This window comes from Tiliqua scincoides, chromosome 6, assembly GCF_035046505.1.
Source record: "Tiliqua scincoides isolate rTilSci1 chromosome 6, rTilSci1.hap2, whole genome shotgun sequence".
NCBI lineage: Eukaryota > Metazoa > Chordata > Lepidosauria > Squamata > Scincidae > Tiliqua > Tiliqua scincoides.
The window spans coordinates 22,472,865-22,496,058 of record NC_089826.1 but is presented as its reverse complement, the minus strand read 5'-3'; the positions used below and the strand labels follow the sequence as shown (position 1 = coordinate 22,496,058).

Genomic DNA, 23,194 nt, shown 5'->3' with positions numbered 1-23,194 from the left:
GGTACACAAAGTCATGGACAACCTCCAGTTCATGCTCAGAGATTGTAATGCAGGGAGGTGAGTCCACATCCTGAACCATGACCTGTGTTTTCTTCAGGCTGATTGTCAGTCCAAAATCTTGGCAGGCCTTGCTAAAACGATCCATGAGCTGCTGGAGATCTTTGGCAGAGTTGGTAGTGACAGCTGCATCATCAGCAAAGAGGAAGTCACGCAGACATTTCAGCTGGACTTTGGATTTTGCTCTCAGTCTGGAGAGGTTGAAGAGCTTTCCGTCTGATCTGGTCTGGAGATAGATGCCTTCTGTTGCAGTTCCAAAGGCCTGCTTCAGCAGGACAGCAAAGAAGATCCCAAACAAGGTTGGTGCAAGAACACAGCCCTGCTTCACTCCGCTTCGGATGTCAAAAGGGTCTGATGTGGAGCCATCGAAGACAACAGTGCCCTTCATGTCCTTGTGGAAAGATCTGATGATGCTGAGGAGCCTGGGTGGACATCCAATCTTGGGGAGAATCTTGAAGAGGCCATCTCTGCTGACCAGGTCGAAAGCCTTTGTGAGATCTATGAAAGCTATAAAGAGTGGCTGTCGTTGTTCCCTGCATTTCTCCTGCAGTTGTCTAAGGGAGAATACCATATCAGTGGCGGACCTGTTGGCTCAGAATCCACACTGCGATTCTGGATAGACGCAACTGAATTATGAGTCAGATATTTGAAAGTAAGGCTTGCCTTTTTTTGCACATGCCAACAAAAATCCAGCCGTCAGGCATATTGTCAGAAATCAAACACTGTGCTTTCTTTGTGACTTCTATATGGAATATTGGGCTGAAATGAATAAGATGAAGTTCAACAGGGAAGTTCTGCACTTGAGCAAAAACAACCAAAGACGCAGGAATAAAATGGGAGATACATGACTTGGCAGCACTACATGTGAGCGGGATCTTGGAGTTGCGGTGGATCATAGGATGAACATGAGTCAGCAGTGTGATGCGGCTGCAAAGAAGGTGAATGCAATTTTAGCCTGCATTAACAGAACTGTAGCTTCCAAGTCACAAGAAGTTGTGGTTCCACTTTATGCTGCACTGGTTAGACCTCACCTGGAGTATTGTGTCCAATTCTGGGCACCCCACTTTAAGAAAGATGCAGCCAAGCTGGAGCAGGTTCAGAGGAGAGTGACAAGGATGATCAGGGGGCTGGAGGACAAGCCCTACGAGGAAAGGTTGAGGGAACTGGGCATGTTCAGCCTGGAGAAGAAAAGGCTGAGAGGGGATATGATAGCTCTCTTCAAATACCTAAAGGGCTGTCATATGGAAGAAGGGAATAATTTATTCTCAACTGTCTCTGAAAGTAGATCTAGAACCAATGGGTACAAACTGCAAGAGAGGAGATTTCAATTAGACATCAGGAAAAGATTCCTGACAGTCAGGGTGGTTCGGCAGTGGAACAGATTGCCAAGAGAGGTGGTGGACTCCCTCACTGGAGATATTCAAGCAGAGGCTCGACAAGCACCTGTTGGAGATGCTCTAATGGGATTTCCTGCCTAAAGCAGGGGTTGGACTAGAAGACCTGTTAGGCCCCTTCCAACTCTATGATTCTCTGATATCTGAACCAGGATGGTGTAGTGGTTTGGAAGGCGGACTTAGATCTGGAAAATCCAGGTTCAAATCCTTGCTCAGTGATGCAGCTTCCTGGGTGACCTTGGGTCAGTCACCATCTCTCAGCCTCACCTACCTCAGAGCACCGTGGTGAGGACAAAAGGAAGGAAGGAAGTTCATCCTCCTGAACTTCTTGGAAGATGGTTAGTATAAAAATGTGAAATAAAATAAATATTTTTTATGGCCCTCATGGCAGTTTTCCATTTGAAATGTGTACTGCTGTGGTGGTTGTTTCAATTTTGAATATATTCATCTCATGTGCCATCTGTAATTTTTTTTTGTTCTGTATGGAAAAAAAAAATAACTTTCAATTTATTTCACAAGAATGTTGTTGCCTTCTTTGCCAAAGTCAAACACAACAATAAAAACATCATAACAGGATCAGAAAACATACAAAACAATCAACATAATGTAAAACTCAAAATCAAAAAGTCAACCAACCAGAGATATGAACCAACCACCCAATAAATTCAAATACCAGCAAGCCAACTAAAAAATCCCCAAACATCACCCATCCCACAGTGAGACAGCCAGGAGGTGAGGTAGGGCTTAAGAACTAAAGTGCAGGAGCCAAATGGGCTTCTGAGAGAAAAGTGCTCCAAAAGGTTGGCACCACTACCAAGCAGGTTGGTTGGCAACCTTCCGTCTCGAAAGACTATGGTATAAGCCTACAGCACCCGGTATTCCCAGGCGGTCTCCCATCCAAGTACTAACCAGGCCTGACCCTGCTTAGCTTCCGAGATCAGACAAGATTGGGCATGTGCAGGGTAACAGTTGACCTGTGGTGAATGTCTGCCCCACCTCAGAGGGTAAATGCACTTGGAACAGGGCCTCAGATGATCCCAGAAAACAGTAACCAAAACGTCACATTTCAAAAAGAAAGAAAAGAGGACTTGAATATTGGGGTAGTAGTTGTGCAGTGCAGCCCGTTGTGGGGTACCACTGTTAGGGAAGTATTAGCAGATTTGTTCTTAGACAGCACTGGCCACTGCTGCAGCATTTTGCTCTTCCCTATAGGAAATAATTGCCATGATTCAGTTACCCTCTCTCATACAAGGGGGTACACAACATAGGAGTTGTTCCCTGTCCCTAGTGAACCCCCCAAAATGGAGACTAAGGGCACAATCCAAAATCCCATAACACACGTTTGCACCTCCTTGAGAGGAAACCGGGCTGGTGCTCCGAGAAGCACCGGCCTGTGGAGGCTGACAAAAGTCTCTGCACCGGCTTCCTCCTCGAGTCTTATGTCGGCCCAGCTGTGCTGACACAAGGAAAAAAGGTAGGCGGGGGGAGGCAGGGAGGAGGCGGAAAGGGAGGTGTTCCTGGGTGGGGGAGGGCAGGCAGTGGGCAGCGGGAGGCGGGGCTGGGATCCAGCAGTTATGCCAGATCCCAACCCATGTTACTGGGGAGATCGGAGCAACCCCAAGCTGCTCTGCTCTCCTTGGACTTGTGCCACCGCAAGAGATGGTGCAAGTCAGAGGAGACCCATAGGGACCAGCGGCCCTTACCCAGGGGTAAGGGGAAATGCTTCCCCTTGCCTCTGGCTGAGCTGCTTATGGCCACTATCCTGCGCTGAATCCAGCACAAGCCTCCTGGCTTGCCTGTTCCAGTGCAGGATGGGATTGTGCCCTATGTCTCAGAATAGTGCTCAGAAGTAGGAAGCTTGAATGGAAAGCTACAAAATGCCCAACACGTTTCCACATATGCCTTCTACGAGGCAAAGGGATTCCAGCTGGGGTGATTCAGGAAAGCATGAAGTCAGAATGTTATGGAAGTAGAACAGAATCTAAGAACCAATGGCTTCACTAGGGGGTGCAAACAGTGTGTGTGTGTGAAACCACTACTGACCAAAATTCTGAAATATTTGTATTTTTTAATGTTATTAATATTATATCTCATGTTATATGTCATTCAATGTGGAATGTTATGCAGAATGAAATGAAACAAACTGTATTTAAATATCTGTATTCTATCAAAAGCTATGGATAAATAACCAGCCAGGAAAACACAACTGCCTTATGTAACAGAAAGTGGATTTTCTTGACTCAAAACTGGCCAATGAGACTGATTGTTCCAAGTGAGCCAACGAGGTGATGCTGTGACACAGCAGGGAACCAATAAGGTGCTAGTTTGAGTCAGCTCTGATTTCCACGCATCACAAAAAATACTAGAACTCTTATTTAGTTGTGTGAGTGACATCAAGTTGGCCACTGGTTTCTTTGTTGGTTACTGATTTGTTGGGCGACCTGTACTGTGATATATCAAAATAAATAGTTAATGGGGGCTACAACAACCCTAGTGATGCCACTGCATTTAGGCTGTGCATATGAAATTGTACTGTATAGTCTGGTATGGGGGCGGTTCATCATGGGGTTGATGCAATGAGCTCTTGCTCTGGGTGACACAAACCCTAGTGACACCTCTGCTAAGAATTGACACTTTTCAAGAATGAGAGTTTGCCATTGCATTGTTTTTGACACTTGGGAATTTGACAACCAAAAAGGAAAGGGTGAAAGTAGGTGGAAATGAACACCATTGCCCCTTTCAGTCATCCCCAGAGTAACAGCTCTTGCAAACAAAAACGCATTTAGAAATGATATTTTCACCATTATCTTTGAGCAGGGAAAGCAAATTCAATGATAAAACCATTTAACAAGAAGGAGGAAGTTAAGAGCCAAGGCAGATTATTGGGGCATTCTTATCAGTTATAAATAAGGATCATTCTGTAACCGATTAACCTGGAGTAAAGAGTACGTATCAGTCTCACTGTGGTACATTAGCAATGTCCGCTTCAAAGTCCAAGCAGAAACCCATCACAGACAAGCTTCTGAAGAACAGAAACTGATTGCAGGAAGATTTTCAGAACCCAACAAGGTAAGTGGATGAAACTATTAACTCTGGAACAACAGATTAAGCACAGAATTCTCTTTGTGTGTGCTGACCTTAATCATGGAAAAAACATTTAATGCTAAACGTATACTGTAATATATAAGATGCAACAGCCGACGCCTCAGCTCACATGCAGTATTTTTGCTTGAAAATGTGTCCTTTCTTGTTTGAATGAAATTGAGCAGCAGTAGAGCAATTTGAATGAAAGCAAAGCAAATACCAGTAACTCAGTTAACAACCAAGTTGTAAACTTCCCATGGACATTCTTATTTGATAGTTTCTTAATGATATATCAATAGTAAGTCACAGTAAGTCAAAGTGCATTCATTTAATTCCTGATGAAGCTTTCCTAAATTGTACAAAATATGATATATTTATGCAGAAGATACCCAATCAAATTTTGTTACTCCCAGGTTTATTCCAAGAAAGCGCAAGTTTTCTACCTTGTTTTATTGGAGTCGAGGGATGGAAAACAAGTCCTTTATTTACCATGGGTGCAAATCAAATGGCTGAAGGTGGAGGATTCAGTAGCTCTTAATGCCAGGGTGCTTGTTTAATAATGTCACTTCTGTTTAGGTCTTCGCCAGAATGACTTTGTAAGACATGTACAAGTAGTTTGAAGACTGAGTGAGAATCACTGAATTGGAAACATGATAGAATATGAATAAGTTGTGCAGTGTTGCGAAAGATCTTAGTGTGATACATTAAAACTAGCAGCCCTATCTCTTATTTTGATCACAACACTTGTTTCAAGGGGTTCTCCATGCTCTAAGCACTCGCCAGCTACAATTCAGCCTGCAACATTTCTTCAACACAATTCTTTTGTCATTGTTATATTGTGGGTTCTCTTTCCAAACTGGATCTTCCTTACAAGTTATCCGTTTGCCCCAGTGCTCTTTCTTCTAGCTTTTAATTAAACGCTTTGCTTCAGAGACACTTGCATAGGAGTTTAAACCTTTAACTACAATAAGCAACTTCCTTCACAATTTCTCAAATTGCTTGTGCCTATGGCCGTTACATCATTTTGCACCCCTTCCTTTTGGTACACATATACATTCAGGAAAGGGTAGAATGCAAGATTGAGTCTTAGAATGTAACCCTATATGCACTTACCTGGGAGGAAGTCCCATAGAACTTAATGGGATTTCGTTCTGAACAGACATGCGTAGGGTTGTGCTGTTACAGTTTGTGATCCAGAAGACCAAGAGCAAGAACATTTGCCAAATCTGGAGCATTTCTTTTGAAAGTATTACACCCTTTGCTTCATCCAACAACTCAAATGATACCTGGCCAATATTTGCAGTAGCTGTTGTAGGATGCAATTATTGCATTGTTATTTTTTTCTAAATATTATTAACATTGCATTTTTAGAGATTATGGGAGAAAACACAGTGCCTGATGATAGCAAGATGACCATCAATCTCCTCTTGCTTGGAAGGACCCAGAGTGGCAAAAGTGCTGCTGGAAACACCCTTCTAGGCAGTATTGACTTTGCCAGTCATCTATTGCCATGTTCTGTGACCACATCTTGCCATTTGGGTCGCAGCTGTCACATGTCGGGCTTGGGCCGTCGGCGTGGTAATGAGCTATCTGTGCAAGTTCAGGTACTGGACACTCCTGGATATCCTCACAGCATCCTGAATGGAGAACAGGTCCATCAAGCAGTGAAGACTGCTTTAGTTCAGCACTTTGGGGAGAAGGGCCTGCACTTGGCATTTTTGGTTCTGAGAGCTGATGTTCCCTTGTGCAAGGAGGAAGATGAGCCCTCCATCCAATTAGTCCAGGTAAACTGCACACTGATAAACCTATCTAGCAACATATATATGATGGCATAGGTTGGAACTAAAAATGACATTTCTATTCACATGCATTCCTAGGCTGTCTGTACTCAGAGAACAGGAGATGCAAAGTACTACCAAAATTTGAATGTTAAAATGTTGGAAAATAACTTAAAATAATCATTCGAGGTTAAATTAAAAGTGGTTGGTCTTTAGACTTGTGTACTACATATATGCTCTACTTTTTTTTTTTTTACCAAATTCCCTGTGGTTCATGGATGTACAGTATTTTATATTTACAAACAAGAAGACATATTCAAGGTCTCTATGTTGTGAGATCCTGAGATTAGACAGGTTGAGTCTCCTCATTCCCAGAACTCATGTGGATGGCAAAAATCTCATTAAAGCAAATTCATTTAAAAAACAATGTCCCTTTGCTAAGCAATTTAAAAACAGCCTTGCTGACCTTTGTGATGTAAGACAGAGTCATTAGGCCAACAATCCATCAATCAGTCTCTCTCCAGGTGCTTACAAAGACTTCACTCTGATGCAGCACTTCACCCAGAGCTGGGAAAGAATGCACAGTAATTACCTTTCTTTCATGTGCTCAGGGGGAAGGGAGGGGTCGCTTGCCTTGGAGTTAAGCTGTTCTGAGTGCCTTGAGAGAGAATGATTGATGGATTGTCAACCAGTTGTCCTTTCGTGCATTAACAAGGCTGTTGTTAAACCTTTAATTTAAAGGGCCCTTCTCATCATGATAAAAACTGCAGGTGAAAAATCCATGGATAAATAGGTTATACTGTACTCTTGCTTCAGAACATAACAAAATGCATTGGTGATTGGATTACCCCAAACTTCACCTAGTTCAAGATACTATTCAAGAATAGCCCAACCAACAGATACTTTGTGGTCCACCAGAAGTTGATAAGTTGCCTATCTTCTTCCTAGTTGTAGAAATACAATTGGGGATAGCTGTGAAAGGATCCTTCATCTAGCCTTCATTTTTGTAACCCTAACAGTGACTTCCCAATGGCTAGAACTGTTTGAAAATGATTTTATTGTTTTGCAGATTTCATGATTAGAAAAAAAAGAAAACGGCTGAAAGGGTTCTTATGTGTTTTTATTCTAAGGTCCCATTCCAAGTTCTCGTTTTTATTAATTTTAAACATTTTTAAAGTGTACTAGGTAGGTGATATAGTGTCAGCAGATGCAACCACTGGATTATTTCTATTTTAATTTCTGGAAAATATTTTAAGCACCAAAATGTGGTGTTCTGTGTTTTTGTTAATAATGACATATAAACAAACACCTCTATACTGGGTACTGATAATAAATTACTATGGTCCGAATTACTTAATTTCATCAATTGTATTTCTTTTATTACATTAACCTTCAGAATTACTGGTAGCTACTGAATTACAAGATGCTAAACATCTGATCAGTGCTTCTTTATGAACTATGGGGTGTATGGCTGGATCACAGAAAGGTGGCAGTCACATGGTGAAGTCTGCCACAATGATCGGGCACAAACTTTATTACTCGCTTATCATGTTGTTTGGTGTTCTCTGAGTACACACTATGAGATGGGGTGGTCTGGAGTTGGGCTGATTCCAGCTGTGCAAATGTATGCTTTCAATCCTAACCTAGGACGCAGGCCAACTCTTCATCTGAAGAGGGATGTTGAGAATAAAGCAAACAGGAAGGTAATTCAAGTAGGGAAAAAGAGGATTGATGTCTACTGCTTCCCTTCCAGGATTATAATTACCTTTCACAGTTGATGTAAAAGTTGGCTAATTATTCATTTTCCTATCCAGATATGATCATAAAATAAATGGGGCAAAAGAACGGATGATGTCATAGGGAAACAAGTGCAGCCTCAAGAACAGTGTTTATACCTTGCAGTGACTTCCTCCCAGGGATATTAGGGCCATGACCACACGTTAACAACAAGAACAAGTTCTTTATTAAATATAAGGCACATGGGAGTAAATGATATTCACAAATTGCTTTTAATATTTACACTTGATTTTCAAGTGTGACAATTTCAGGCCCATTCTCAGCTTGCCAGCCCCCAAAAGCCAAAGAGGGATAATATAATAATAATAATATACAGTATTTATATACCGCCTTTCTTGGTCTTTATTCAAGACTTTATTCAAGGCGGTTTACACAGGCAGGCTTATTAAATCCACGCAGGGATTTTTACAAATTGAAAGGTTCTCTCTTTCAAGAACCACCACATTCAAGATGTTACGCTCCGATCTGGTTTCACATTCTGGCCTCCATCCTCCCACGCTCCGAGCAGATGGAACAGCTCAGCTGCAGCTTGCCAGCTGCTTCAAGGTCGCACGGTGCCGGTGGCCTCGAACTGGCGACCTTGTGGATGTTAATCTTCAGGCAAATGGAGGCTCTACCCTCTAGACCAGACCTCCTGCCCATAGAAGGAGGATAGAAGCGTAAATAGGAGTCTGTATACACTACCCATTTGCACTTTCACCTGGAACACTTCTTCTTCCTCAGTCAGGTCCACAGATAATATCTGGGGCAGAACCTATCCCATAAGAAGTCATCAAGAGGCTCCCACTGTCCTAGATTTCCCCTCCCTGCCAGTTAATATGGGGTGGACGCTAGTTCATGTCACACCCAATCGTCAGCTGCTCCACAGTCGATAAGAAGTTGTACATAGTGAATCATAATTAGAAATCATACTATTGGAAAGTAGCTGAAAAGTATTAGTAACTAATGGTCCATTCCTAATAGGACTGTACACTGCCAGAACAAGAGTTACAGCAGTGTTCCTTTACAGCTGTCATTAACCATGACACAACATTCAGTATGGCCTGGTCACTGCTGCAAGCTGTGAGCAGCTGGACCCAGACACCAGCAGAGAAGGAAGGAGGCTAAGAGGGAGTGGTATTGGCAACAAAGGTGCCACATATATCTTATCCCCCTTACCAGCCTTGATCCGCCTACCTGGGTCCACTCAGACTTGCACCTGCTATATAGCTGGCACATGGGTGGGTAGACCCAGCAAGGGTTACCCCTGGGGCAATGCAACAAATATTCCCTACCTCAGGGAGGCCTTCATGGCACAAAACTCTTCTGCAGGATGGCATTGGCATGGCTGCATCACCACCTGGGGAGTGACATAGGACTGGGCTGCCTGGCATTATTTAAGTGGTAAATATTGGAATCCTTCACTTAACCACCAGAGGGCAAATTCACTGCACCTTTTCCGTGTTTTTTGTACTTCTTTCAGAAGCAGTAAGACAGTTGTTATTCTGAATGGTGAAATTTCACAAACTTCAGTTATGCACTGCATTTATTCAGCTACCTGAAGTTGTCTGGTTTGCTCCAAAGAGCTCTGGAAGGGCTATATGACTCTCCACCTCCTATTTGTCCCCAGATTTTTAAGTCAGCCTGGCCACACTCAGTCAAATATACATTTTAGTTTACAGTACAGGTCCCAACCTTGGTATACACTGATTTTTTATACATGGATTTGACTCAACACGAATGGCCACTGCAAATGAGAAGGAATGTGCTGATCCCTGGAAATGGGGAAAAATTGTAGAAAGGCAGTCATGCAAGCAATTACAGGTGTAACCTAATTATTCATGGATTTTTCTATCTCAATGAGATGGGAAGGGCCCTTTAAATTAAAGAAAAAAACTTGTTTAATAGCTTCGCCAAACCATCAATCATTCTCTCTCCAGGCACTCAGAACAGCTTCACTCTGAGCCAGCAACCTCTCTCTTCCCTCTGAGCACATGAAAGAAAGATAATCACTGTGCACTTTCCCAGCTCTGGGTGTAGGAAGGGGTCACTGGCTCGGAGTGAAAAGCGTTTCTAAGTGCCTGCGGCACTGTCTCTGACTGACGGATTGTGTGCCTAGTGACTCTGTTACATCACAAAAGCTGTTTTTAAATTGCCTAGCAAAAGGACATTTTTTTTTTAAATATGAATTTGCTTTAATTCAATTTTTTGCCATCCATGTGAGTTCTAGGAACAGAATCCTCATGAATAGTGAGACTCAACTTGTATACCAATGCAGTGTATTTCTTATGGCTATAGTGAAAAATTGTGGCCAATGGCAAATTATAGAAAATAGTCTTGTATTGGAAAAGATGACATAGCGTTATGGAAATATGGAAAAATGTAATCAAGGATGTATTGATTTTTCCCCCAATAGGAACTCCTCGGTCCTAACTGGAAGAATTACACTGCCATCTTATTTACACATGCAGATCAGGTTGACCAGGCTAGGTTCAAGAGAGAAGAATACTTGGACATTGCTTCTGTCGCACTGCATAAACTCATGCAGACTGTACAACAAAAGTACATTTTTGTAGACAACTGTGCAGCCACACTAAAACAAGAAAATCGAGCAGCTTTAAGCAAAATCATGGAGTTTCTAAGACAAAATAGTTACCAAGCAATTCTATTCAAATAAACCATGGTGAAAATCTTGTGCTGAAACATGTTCATGTCTCAGTTCTCAACCCCTGCTTTTCTATTTTTCCTTTATACTTTCTCTCTTGAGTCTTGTCATTGGAGTGATGAATTCTTTGTGTAGACACTAATCTACAGGTTGAGCCTCATTATTCAAGTGGGTTCCAAGCACTCACATGGTTGGCAAAAATGCACTATAGCAAATCAATTTAAAAAACAAAGTTTCTTTGTTCCGGTGATTTAAAAACAGCCTTGCTGACCTTTGTGATGTAAGATAAGAGTCATTAAGAAGACAATCCATCAATCAGTCATCCTCTTCACTCAGTCTCTCCCTTCACCAATGCAAAGTGATCACCTTTCTTTCATAGGTAGACCACAGCTATGATATAAGGACATCTGCAAGAGGGATCTGAAGGCCTTAGGAATGGACCTCAACAGATGGGAAATCTTGGCCTCTGAGCGTCCAGCTTGGAGGCAGGCTGTGCAGCATGGCCTCTCCCAGTTTGAAGAGGCACTTGCCCAACAGACTGAGGCAAAGAAGGAAGGCCCACAGCCAGGGAGACACACCAGGGACAGACTACATTTGCTCCCAGTGTGGAAGGGATTGTCACTCCCGAATTGGCCTCTTCAGCCACACTAGATGCTGTTCGAGAACCACTTTTCAGAGCGCGATACCATAGTCTCCAGAGAGTGAAGGATGCCAGTGATGATGATGTGGTTGCAACCTTTCACCTTTCTGGGTGATTGATCACTTTCCATATTATGTTTCAGCTTTTTTACTGCGCTCGTTTTCAATCACTGGTTCATACATGAATTGATGACCAAAAACTCACTATTGGTGGGGCTTTCACAGCCAACTAGCTACCTCCCTTCCTGCCTTGCTGGTCCTTGCAAGGCATTCTGGAGCAGGACCTGCCTTTTTTTTTTTTTTTGCCATTATTCCATTCTTTTTCAAGTGCCCCTAAAGGTCCTGTTGAGTGTCCCTGGGACTGCATGTATACCAGGTTGGGAGCCATTGTTCTACTGGTATGTTGTTTACAGTCCACTTACTCTGATAGTGTTTACAAAACGGTGGTGAAGACCAGAATTTAAAAAGAATAAAAATGTATCTTATGATCTTTTACTCTGTTTTTAATAAATTAGAGACTACAGTTCTTAGGTAACAATTAGTGGTAGGTTTTTTACAATTTTACCGAGGATCTGGCGTCGGGTAAAATCAGACAAAACTATAGTCAGGCACCCCCCTAAGTTTAACCCCCGACTTATCTGTGGGTCATAGAAAATTCCATGATTGTTGGCTCAAAGCCTGCCATCGGCTTATCTGTGGGATCGACTTATAGGCGCATGCCTGCAGTATTTGATAATTGATGCAGTAGTTCTGCTTACATTTGTTTCACTAGCTGCAAAATTCTTGGGTTTACACTGTCGCTCAAAGCTGTGCGCAGGTCATCACCAACCAATTCCTTTGCTTGTTTGTTGTTTTTTTTTTTTTTAACGTGAGCAGACTGGAAAATCCGTTCACACAAAACGGTTGTTTAGAACACAAGATAGTGCAAGGTGGTATACAGGCAATTTTAGAATACAAAATCGCCTTTTTGCACCAGAATTCCTTGAGGTTCATGTCAGATTCAAATGTTTCCTTGCAGTTGCTCTCGTTTTGCAATTTGATGACCTCTTCCTGGATTTCATCAGGCCTTTGCTCATCACCTGGGAGCTCCTTTCCCACAATCCTGAATTATTTTCTACCCTCCACACTCCCAGGACACACCTTCACCCACTCTCCAACCAGGGGCAGATCCAGTATTTGTGTGTGTGTGTGGGGGGGGGGGGCATGAGCTCTCCCTTAACTCCAAAGCCCAGGTCAACCTGGAGCCTAGATCTACCTGCAAGGTAGACCTGGGCTTCCGGATGAGCTGATGGCCTCTGTGGCCATTTGTTGGGCAGGTAGACCTGGGCTCCCACCTGGACATGGAGCCCAGTTCTACCTGCCAGGAAGACCTAGATTCCTATACCAACTCAGCTCAATCGGCCATCAATGCCCTGCCCAGTGGGTGTTCCCCTAGCTCCCAACTTAACTCCCCACTGGTACAACAGTTGTGGGGGCTACACACCCATGGCCCCCCTTGGATCCACCCATGCTCTTTCACTCAGCATGTAAGCAAGATTTATGCACCACATGTCAAATGCCTATATTCAAATTCAGAAAACAGAAATGTAAACTTATCATCCATGAACACTCTTACTTTTGGCAACATATGTTAACAAGAATGAATAAACAAATCATGGGTTTGGGTGAGGCAATATTTGTTTTTAATTAGGTTCACACTGTTTTCCACTCAAAATGACCTCAAGATTTCCCCACAACTGATTCTGTTTATTTGATTCCACTGTTGGCCATGGTAGAAGCCCTGCACACGCCTTTCCCTTTCACTTCAAACGGCACTCCTTTGTATGTAGCTACACACTCATCATTGGTATGAAGATCAGGCTGGATCTGCTCCCATATTTTTTTCTTGGGATTAAGTTCTTTCTCAGGTGCACCTACATTAACACAAACGAAAAGTAAGAATGAGTGTTTTAGAGAAGCTTTCCTTTTCAAACTGTGCTTGACACAGCATCAACCAACTGCTGACAATTTCTCTTTCATCAAAATAAAAAATAATGCCAAGTTTACTTGTATTGCTTGTATTTACTTTAACTCGTATTGTATTGAAGGGGAAGCACATTTTCTGATCCATTTGATGCTATAAGTACAACTACAGAGAAGAAACAAATTAACTTTAAGAGATATCTGTCAAATTGAAAAACATGCAACAGACATATGATGGTTAAAAAACAGGAAGCGGGTCACAGAATTGCTCACACCCTTTTCTCATCTCCTTTCTTTCCATGTGCAAATCACTCTTGCCTAGTTATTATGTCTGCATTATGCATGTTAGCCATAGTTTGACACTAGAACCAACGACAATTTGCTTTTGAGCAGAATTTGAAATCATGGTTTGAAACTGATTTCAAATCCTGGCAATGAGCAGTTTTTGATTAGTGTTAACCATGGTGAATGCTTTGTAGATAATTTTAGCTAGGATTAGTTTAGATCTGAACCAACTCTCTGACATCATCTGTGGAAAAAGACAGATGGGGAAAAATCGCATTTTAAAAATCTACGTCAAAAAAGAAAGCATCACTCAAAGTGGTTCAAAATTGCTAGGTAAAAAAATGGATTACATTTTCCAAGTAATCTAGAGAGCACAGGCACTTTTCCTATTATTTGATGAAACTTCTGCAAATGGTTAAGACGGTCACAATAATGGAATAATACAAAACCCATGAGTAAGATTATCAAAACCATTCCAACTAGTTAGGTGTTCTGCTTCCCATCATAAATGTGAAAGACCATGCAGAGCAGCAGAAATGCTTTATTCATTATTCCCTTACCTTGAGATTCATATAGCAATTAGTGACTACATTAATATATTCACAAAGAACACATCCTTCTTGAAATGAAGAATTCTCTCTACAAAGTCATGGAGCTTCTACATATTAGATATAATTAGCACCCAACTCCAAAGGACATTAGAAGTATTTTTATGCCTGCATTTATACCCATTTGAAACAAACAAAACTTCTCTGCCACTGTGAAAACTTGATGTCAGTTGATGCCATGATATGCCACATGTCAGCAATATAACGCTGCAATCCCATTGCAGCTTGAACCATTGCTTGAACTAAAGAGGCTATGGTGCGTCTCCAAAACTAGATGTGATGGGGCAAAATGGATGCAATTTTTGGAATCGGCACCTCAAATTCATATCAAACCACCATAAAGTTTGGGAAAAACATTTCTGACCCTCAATTTTGTAGGCCTGTGATTATTAGCCCTCCATGCCTTTCTGTGGAATAGTTTAGCCCAGGGCTTCTCAAACTGGGGCGTTGCGACGCCCCAGCCTGTGGGCCATGAACTTTGCCCCCTTAAGGGGCAGGGGCAGCCGGGAGGCAGTGAAACTAAGGGTATTGCATCACTAAGGGGGTTGCAGAGACTTGCATGCACTTACCAGTCCCTGCTGCAGCCCCCTGGGGGTGCGAAGAGCCCTGCGCAACCCTCTGCAGGGCTCCCCATGTCTTAGAAAGTGAGAGCGGAGCGATAGCACTCCAATTCTGGTTTGCAATTGCAAACCTGGGGATTGCATTGCTGCCTTCCCCCCTCCTCCACAATGCCTTACTGCCATCCTCAAACTCCCTGAGTGTCTGAGAAATGCTGGTTTAGCCCAAGACAAAGAAAAGCTTCAGTGTGCCAGTTATACACTACTAGTACTTTCTACTAAGCAATATGTTGCCTTTTATTTGCTCATTTGGGATGCCAAATGAGTTTATCTGTCTCTGTAAGTAAAAAATGATAACCACCCCAATTTTGGAGCAAACTGGATATTTAAAAGCAAACAAACAAATATGGGTAATCACAAAGCAAAACAAAAACTATCACACCACAAAGGTGAAGGCAATTCCTTAAAATACAAACATTATAAAAACAAATTTAGTTTTCAAGAATAAATTAAAATCTGGCTTTTATTACACAAACACCTTCTGGATTGCATTAAAACTTGCTTTGGAATACCCAGGCAAACTCCCTTGGGATCTGTGGTGGGTTTGTATTAGATTAGCACAGGCACCACTTTTAAACACTACCAGAACCCTGTGTTGTGCGTTCCACAGTAACCTCCCCTTGCATCCTTTCCTTTCAAGAGAAACAACCATTCTGAAGGACATCTAAAAATAAAATTGGAGCAAACTCATGCTTCTTTCCCTTTTGGGGAAAGAGGCTTTTTTCTGAACATTTAAGGAAAGTAAATTGACAGGCACCATGGTGCACTGCTGCTTTGGTTAGTCCATGCTAACTAGACCTCAATACTTAGCCGAAAAATGAACAACCGATGTAGATTAGAAAGTGATCTTTTAAGGCATGATGTACAGTTAATACCAAAATGGCCCTGAACTGCACCTCCTCCTTTGAATTCTACATAATGAGTAAAACATTATCACCATTTGACATCTTATCTCATGCACCTCCTTCAGGTGTTCTTGTTTTTTGACTTTGTTATCTTCCTATGTACTTCCTTATAGTTATATATTCCTCAGTTGATGCATACCAAATGCCTGCACCCTTTGGATCTGAGAGGATACCAGGTCCATTTCTGATTCAGTCTGGATACTTCCAAGAAAAGGGGTAACCCAAAAAAGATGGAGGGAAGAGAGCAACAACTTCCCAAAACAAAGGAAGAGGAAAGCAGAACACCACAAAGAAGAAAGGTGTGCCCCTCTTGGTTGAAGAATGCCTTTGATGCTCAGAGACAGGGGAAGGGGGTTGTTTCATTCATGTCATTGTTCTCCTCAAGGTGGTGTCAGTGGCACGCCTCTCTCCAGTCAGTCAAAGTTCTTAATTTCTGGGCCAGTCACGTTATAATTGGCTTGGAAAATCAGTTTTTAAAGCCTTCAGAGTCTCAGCAATCCCCACTCGCTCCCCTTCCTAGATCACATCCTGGACTACATTGCCCATCCTGGACCACATTGCTGGGGCAACAGAAGCAGGCAGTTCTGCCAAAACTCTTGCAACAGATGAGTTCCTGAGCAACTTCCAGCCATTCCCAGTGAGGTGCTTTCTGCCCTGGGTATTCTGAGACAGGCTGCCCCATCTCTCATGGCAATTCTGGATGTCACAGGAAAACTAAATAAAAAATGAGTTATAAAGTCAGATCATACCTCTTGCACTGTTGTAGTGTATGGTATATTCCCACAAATAAGAGTTACTGCCTTTATTTCACACCTACCATTTTTTTTGTAAACCGTTATATCTCTTCAGTGACTTACAGCCCAATCCTGAGCTGCCCGGCATGCAGGGCTGCAGTGGTGCTGAAAATGGCTGCTGCCGCATCCTGCACACTCCAGGTAGCTGCCAGCAGCTCCTCAGGAGAAGGGGACTTTTGTCCTCTTCCCCCAGGTAAAGTGAGTAGCCCCACACCTCCACCTACCATGCGACTGCCGAGCTTCCAGTACTTGCCTGGCGCTAGCCCAGCTCCAGCCAGCAGTGGGCTAGCACCGGTGGAGCACTGGCACTAGGGCCTGCAAACATGCCAGTGCACCGAGCTCAGGATTGGACTCCTAGACAACACTGCCTCATTCTGCAGCTAACACACACAGTCTCAGAAGACCAAACTTATTTAAAATGGAACTTATAAATCTTTCATTTGGAACTATTAAGACTCCAATGTTATTTCCACTTTTTGATCAAAAAGAAGTAGTGGTAAAGTTCAAATTCTTCTCTTTCACAACATAGGTTAATTCCATATTGCAGAGTTTGAATGCATACATTACACAGGCTTTTTTGGGGGGGGGCCACACACACATTGGCTCTAGCACAGCCATCTATATAAATATAAATAGCAAAAAAATTCCCAACATCTTTATCCCATCTCTTCTTTGCCCAAGGCAGCTTATTAAGCGATAATAAAAGCCAATAAAAAAAAACAAAATTTACAATTCATCATGATAAAAATAAAGCCAATTACAGCAGAACTACAATTATGCTGTAAAGAAACCCATAGTCAACTGGCTTCAGTTTCCAACACCTTTTTGAAGACTGGGTTCTACACAACAGCGTATTAAAATAAAAACACATTTAGCAACCATTTTAGAGCAATTAAAGGCAAAGCTGATTTTTTACTTTATATATTTCTGGAAAGGAGACAATCACAACTGAAAGTTTCCAAAATTGCTTTACTAGTAAAAAGGCCCAACGGGATGCAAATGAACAAACAAACTTTTAAAAGAATCAATTATAAGGATTGGGGCAGGGTAGCAGATGAAGCGAATTAAGCTGGGTTTAATAAAACAGCAAGTTGGTGTACTGCTCATGAACACCTACAACCTTGCTTTCATGAGTTATCTATAAGGCAGTGCTGTGACTTGTACAATAATACGATTTGCAAGTCAAAATAGATAAATATAAAAACATTCAAACTTAAGCAAATGTGTATTCATTGATCATCACCATGTATTTTGAAAACACGGACAAAGAAGCATAATATTGTACATAACAGGTAACTAAGCTAACAATTGGAACAGCTGTTATCTAAAAATTTAAAAAAGGGATAGCTGCCATTATCATCTTTCAAAAAAAAAAAGAAGGCGGGGGAAATGAGATCGGATTGAATGGTTCTCTCTCTTTGAAAGAAAGGAAATTTTTAATCCAACCTCATCCCTTGTTCACAGAGGCTCCTTCTGCTAACAGAAGCCGCATCCATCCATGCAGAGTCCATTCCCTGAACAGAGAGGGTGCATGTGTGAGCTTAAACAATCAACAAAAAAACCTGCACGTGCAGGGACAAGTCTGGATCCAAGCCAGTATCCTGAAAACTTTAACAAAGAAACACACTGCAAAAGAACAAATTCCCCAATCAAATATGATAAATAGGCAAAAATAATAACCTTTCTGAAGATAATCTTAACTGCTTGAATTGGAAGAATGAAGACTGAAGAAGTTACAACATGGTGCACCTAATATTCACGTTATTTCCACACACAAATATAATTTAATGTATGTAAACCAAAAAGGTCACTATAGAATTTAACATCTGGGAACGCAGGCATTTGTCTGGCTGAAGTTTAAGCATAATAAGCACACAGGAAAAGTAACATATTAATTGCAGTTTTGCTTGTCCCAGACATTTTTATTTTCAAACTGATGATGTAATTTGGTATAATCTATAATTCTCCCAACTCTTCATTACTGAAATGGGCAATGTGCATACTTTGTAATAACGCATAAGCAGTACAGGTGGAGCCTCCTTGTTTGCAAAATGGTTATTTGCAAATCTGGCTCAACACAGGTCCCCAGGACCTGCACGGAGCCAGACCTGGCCCCATCTGAGCCCTCCAAGGCTCTTCTGAGGCCCACGGAGGCTGTGTGCAGCCTCCACAAGCCTCACAATGGCCTCCAGAGTCCTAGAGAGGCACTTCCAGTTTTCGCCTGAAAACTAAGTGCCCTTCTAGGACCTCCAGAGGTCATTTTGAGGTCAGTGGAGGTTGTATGTATTATTTCTAATTGTCACCATTCTAGAGGTCTTTACTAGGCTTGTATTAGACCTATTGGCTTGAAAAGAGGTATTTGCTATAGTAATTTGCTACAACACTGAACCTGCATGTCTAGCAGTCCGACAATGGCTTGTGTCGGAAGTCACACACAGTCATGGTCCGTTTTATGTAACTGTGGTTTGATCACTTTAACCAGGGGTTCCCAATCCTGGTTAGGGCTCTGCCCCTTCCCTTCTGTGGTGCCCAGGGTTGAGGTGCTGTCAAAGTCCTGCCTGGAAACAGCCCTTCCTCTGTTGTAAAAGGGGAAGGGAGCAACTATACTGCTGAATATATATGAAGTTGCCTTACGGCTTTCCAAGGTGGCCTTTCACAGTGTGGCTTCAGCACTTCTTTAGCTAGAGACACCAGGAATCAGGCTTAGAAGTTCTACACGCAAAGCACATGCTCTGTCACTGAGCTTTGGTCTTTCTAACAACTATTCAGAAATTGCTGTACAAATTCATTATTTTGGTTGTTTAGAAAAACAGTATGAGCACAAGCAAAGGAAGAATACTAATCTCAGCACAGAGATGTACTGTAGCAGGGAGGCAAATGTAGACGACTCCTGAAACAAAGTTGCTTGTCAAAGTTGTCCACTGAAAATTCTGACTATACTTAGGCCATAAGGAGGAATGATTTCCCTTTCTAGTCCTAATAGTTTATCTACTTGATATCTCTGCTCCTGAACATATTGTGTACACTTTGCTGGCGTAGCAAACCTCAATAGCTGATGTGTATCGGCTTATAACATTTAACCTACTTGGTAATTCTTACTGAAAACAATCATGAATGCAATTTGATGGTCAATTTCTTCTAGGATACCTCTACTTACCAGAAAAACCTTCAAAGGTGACTCTTTCTCCAGGAACAACCCCTCTAGGAGGGATCAGTATCTCCACTTTCTCTGGTGTGCTCGCACACATCACCATGGCCTGAGACACCACACCTCGCATTTTTGCTGGCTTCAGGTTACAGAGAAATACTGCCATCCGGTTCTGCATCTGCCAAAGGACACAAAAGATTTCTTAAAAAGTGACATTTAATTGGTTTTTTTTCTGAATAGCTTCCACAAAGAAAAAACTTATGTATTCACACACAGTAAAACACATGCAAGTCTAGGGACACAAATACCTTGGCAACAATTAACATTCTTTCAAGCCTATAATCCAGCAGTAAAAGCCAGGAAACGGCCAATTAAGGAAAACTGTCTTCTAATATGCAGGCTCAACAGGGTGCAATAAAGATGTTAACATTGTATCCTGGATGGGCTGGGACAATAGCTAAAACAATGCTTACTGGCTTTCCATGTGTCTGTGGTCCTTAGGTTCAACTTTCAACATTGCCATGTTAGGAATGAAAAAGAAAAAACCCAAACTGAATTCTTCTAAAAGAATCAGGAAAAGGATAACAAGTATGTCCAGGTGGTTTACCATTTAGGATGTAAATATGGTATGCACACTTAGTGGTCCCAAATGCCAGAGGCAGAAGGAACTGTTTGGAGCAAATTAAATTAAACTGGTTGCACTTAATGGATACTGTAATTCATTAATGTAAAAATATAAATGCTTCTGGTTTTTTTTACTCCAGGAAAGAATACCATTAAATAAATACCAACTAGACTCCATCAGGAAACACTAGTCAAAAGTTTCATTCAAGAAAATGAATTGTTCTTTTGACAAAAGGTAATGAAAACAAATCTGGGTTTCAACCTACCAGCCTCTTATCAACACTACTATTTTTACACTAGAGATTTTTTGTACACAAACCATAATTTAGGCAGAGTTTTTTTATTAATATTTTTGTCGTGAAAAAGAGTAAAAACAGCTATTGACCATTAACTAATTTTAGGTTGGAAACCAGAAGTTTATATCTAAGAGGAAAATTATTTAACTTTCTCCTTCAAACTGGAGTGTGCAAAGAATTTCAGTGGTTTCAAGGAATTAATGGATAAATTTGAGGCAGACTCATTTGTGACCAACTGTTCTCTTTTGGAACATCAGAGATTGTCACAAAAAGAGACAGGATGCTGAGCAGACTGCCTTGCCCCCTCCCACAGTCATCTCTCTCCCAAATAATCTCTTGGATTACTTTTACTTAACACTCATGATCTGACCTATTGCAATATGTTTGAGCCAGGAAGGAATGTTCCCTGAATTCAATTCAGCTGGTGTATCCTTTGGACTGAGGAGGTTCCAGGGTATTTTATGTAAGATACTAACACAATACACTGGTTGCTTTAAACCATATTGGACTTCTGATGAAGCCAATAACAAAGACCTCTCATAGTTGCAATTTCTGGCATAATAAAACTGCCAAAATTTACAGACCACAGAACTGGCTACACAAAATGTCTTTTTTTTTCTTTTAAGTTTCCTAGCAGAAAAAAATTGAGCAATGCTATCTAGCATGAGCCCTAAAATATAATGTTCTAAATGTAAGACTATAGGGCCAAAAAACCATGCATGACCATCAGAGCTCTGAGCTGGGGTTTCTGAGTCACTGAGCAGTGACTCCCCAGGAGCAAAATCTCTTCTGAAACCAAGAAATATCAAAAGGAAATTGACATATGGCATGGGGACGACGACTCAGAAGTCAAATATTCCAATGGGCACACCCCAAATAGCTATCTAGATCCTAGCCAACAAAAAGTTTGGAGAGTCTGGGTGTTGTTTTGTTTTTAATTTAAGCAGCAGAATGTCCTATTGGACAAAGTCAAAAATTCCTCTTATTTTCACTTGAAGTGAGAGTTTATGGGTGTTCTCCAAGATATTTCTCCATTAGAAGAAGAAGAAGAAATGAACTGAAAGCTGAATTGTGTGCCTCCCCTCATTGGAAAACACCAAACGCCCTATGAGAAGCAGAAGCTGGAGACACATATCAACCTGCTTTATTATTGTAGTCAACAAATGCATTGAGCAAAAATACTGTAAGCTGCCTGGGTACCTCCCAATGGAAAAAGTGGTTATAAATATCTGAAATAAACAAACAGGAAACAATACATAATGATTTTGGAATATCTGGCCAATTCGCAGGCATTTGATGCATTTCAAAATTGCCCGTATGTGTTCAGCGCTAGAGTAAATTAGAATATAGAAACACAGTAAACTATAAGGTGAAGACCAATCTTGTATCTTTCTACCATCCCCTTCAAATCCCTGCTGCAACATATTTCTGTCAGTATATAGCACACATGCCTTTTTCTTCCACATATATGAAAGTAGTTAATAGGGTCATATTAACTGCTTGTCTGATGGACTTGCTAGCTGGTATAAGCCTACAGCACACGGTATTCCCAGGCGGTCTCCCATCCAAGTACTAACCAGGCCTGACCCTGCTTAGCTTCCAAGATCAGATGAGATCAGAACAGTTATGCAGCAACTGTTACCCTGTAACTGTTATGTTACACTTGCCATAACATCTATCTTATTACAATATGCATGAATAAATGCCTACGACTTGAACAGCAAAGGGTTATTGGTCATTCTCCATGATTCATATACAGGAAGGGGATGAGACAGGATTTTGTACCAGTGCTGATACAAGCAGAAGTTCAATTAGTCTTCATATATCTGCATTTAATTTGTTTCTTGAGTAATAAGTTCAGGATTCTTCAGGGTATAATATGCAGCATGCCAATATTGAACTAGTGGTGGAGTACCTCTCAGTATGGGGCCTCACAGAAAGTATCTTATTTGTATCTACAGTATTGGGGTTTCCATAGATAAGTACAGTTATGACCTAATTACCCACGGACTGTTCATGGTTTTATCTCAACATGATGAGAAGGGCCTTTTAAATTAAAGGAAAAAAGTCGTAACAATAGCCTCATTAATGCAAGAGAGAGCAGCAGGCTGACAATCCATCAATCATTCTCTCTCCAGGCACTCAGAACAGCTTAACTCCAAGGCAAGCAACCCCTCCCTTCTCCCTGAGCACAAAAAAGAATGCTAAATGGCAGTGATTATCACCGCCTCCATTCTTTCCCCCTCACTGCAGCTCCTGGTGAAGGGAGAGATTGCTGCCTCTCCAAGTGAAGCCTTTCTAAGTGCCTGGAGAGAGACTGATTGTCTGCTTGATGCATTACAAAGATCAGCAAAGGAACATTTTTTTTTAAATGGATTTGCTTTAATGTGATTTTTGCCATCCACGTGAGTTCTGGGAAAAGAACCCTTGCAAATAAGAAGACTCAACCTGTACACATTCCAGCACAGGCTGAAATTGAGGTTGAGTTGAGATGGCAGTTAAAGAGCCAGACACCAGAACACAAGGACCAGGGGCAGAAATTGGCCTTTTAAACTCTTTAAC

General features: G+C 41.6%; 2 protein-coding genes and 1 pseudogene across 7 annotated transcripts in view; 1 reads left to right on the top strand and 2 right to left on the bottom strand.

Annotated features, from left to right (window-relative positions):
• Nucleotides 1-2,311: 2,311 nt before the first annotated feature.
• Nucleotides 2,312-2,425, bottom strand: LOC136656197 (5S ribosomal RNA; annotated as a pseudogene).
• A 3,486-nt stretch (nt 2,426-5,911) lies between these two features.
• On the top strand, nt 5,912-10,766 carry GIMD1 (GIMAP family P-loop NTPase domain containing 1). Its single transcript, XM_066632333.1, has 2 exons — nt 5,912-6,319; nt 10,506-10,766. The coding sequence occupies exons 1-2, from the start codon at nt 5,912-5,914 to the stop codon at nt 10,764-10,766; spliced, it is 669 nt and encodes a 222-aa protein (XP_066488430.1).
• A 2,286-nt stretch (nt 10,767-13,052) lies between these two features.
• The window catches only part of AIMP1 (aminoacyl tRNA synthetase complex interacting multifunctional protein 1), a 43,931-nt gene continuing 33,789 nt past the window's right edge, over nt 13,053-23,194 (bottom strand). For all 6 annotated transcript variants that reach the window (XM_066632479.1, XM_066632475.1, XM_066632476.1 and 3 more), the window contains 2 exons: nt 19,722-19,890; nt 13,053-13,306 (listed from right to left, as the gene is read on the bottom strand). In XM_066632479.1, coding sequence (XP_066488576.1) covers nt 13,140-13,306; nt 19,722-19,890 — 336 coding nt within the window. In that variant the 3' untranslated portion in view covers nt 13,053-13,139. The remainder of the gene's footprint in view (nt 13,307-19,721; nt 19,891-23,194) is intronic.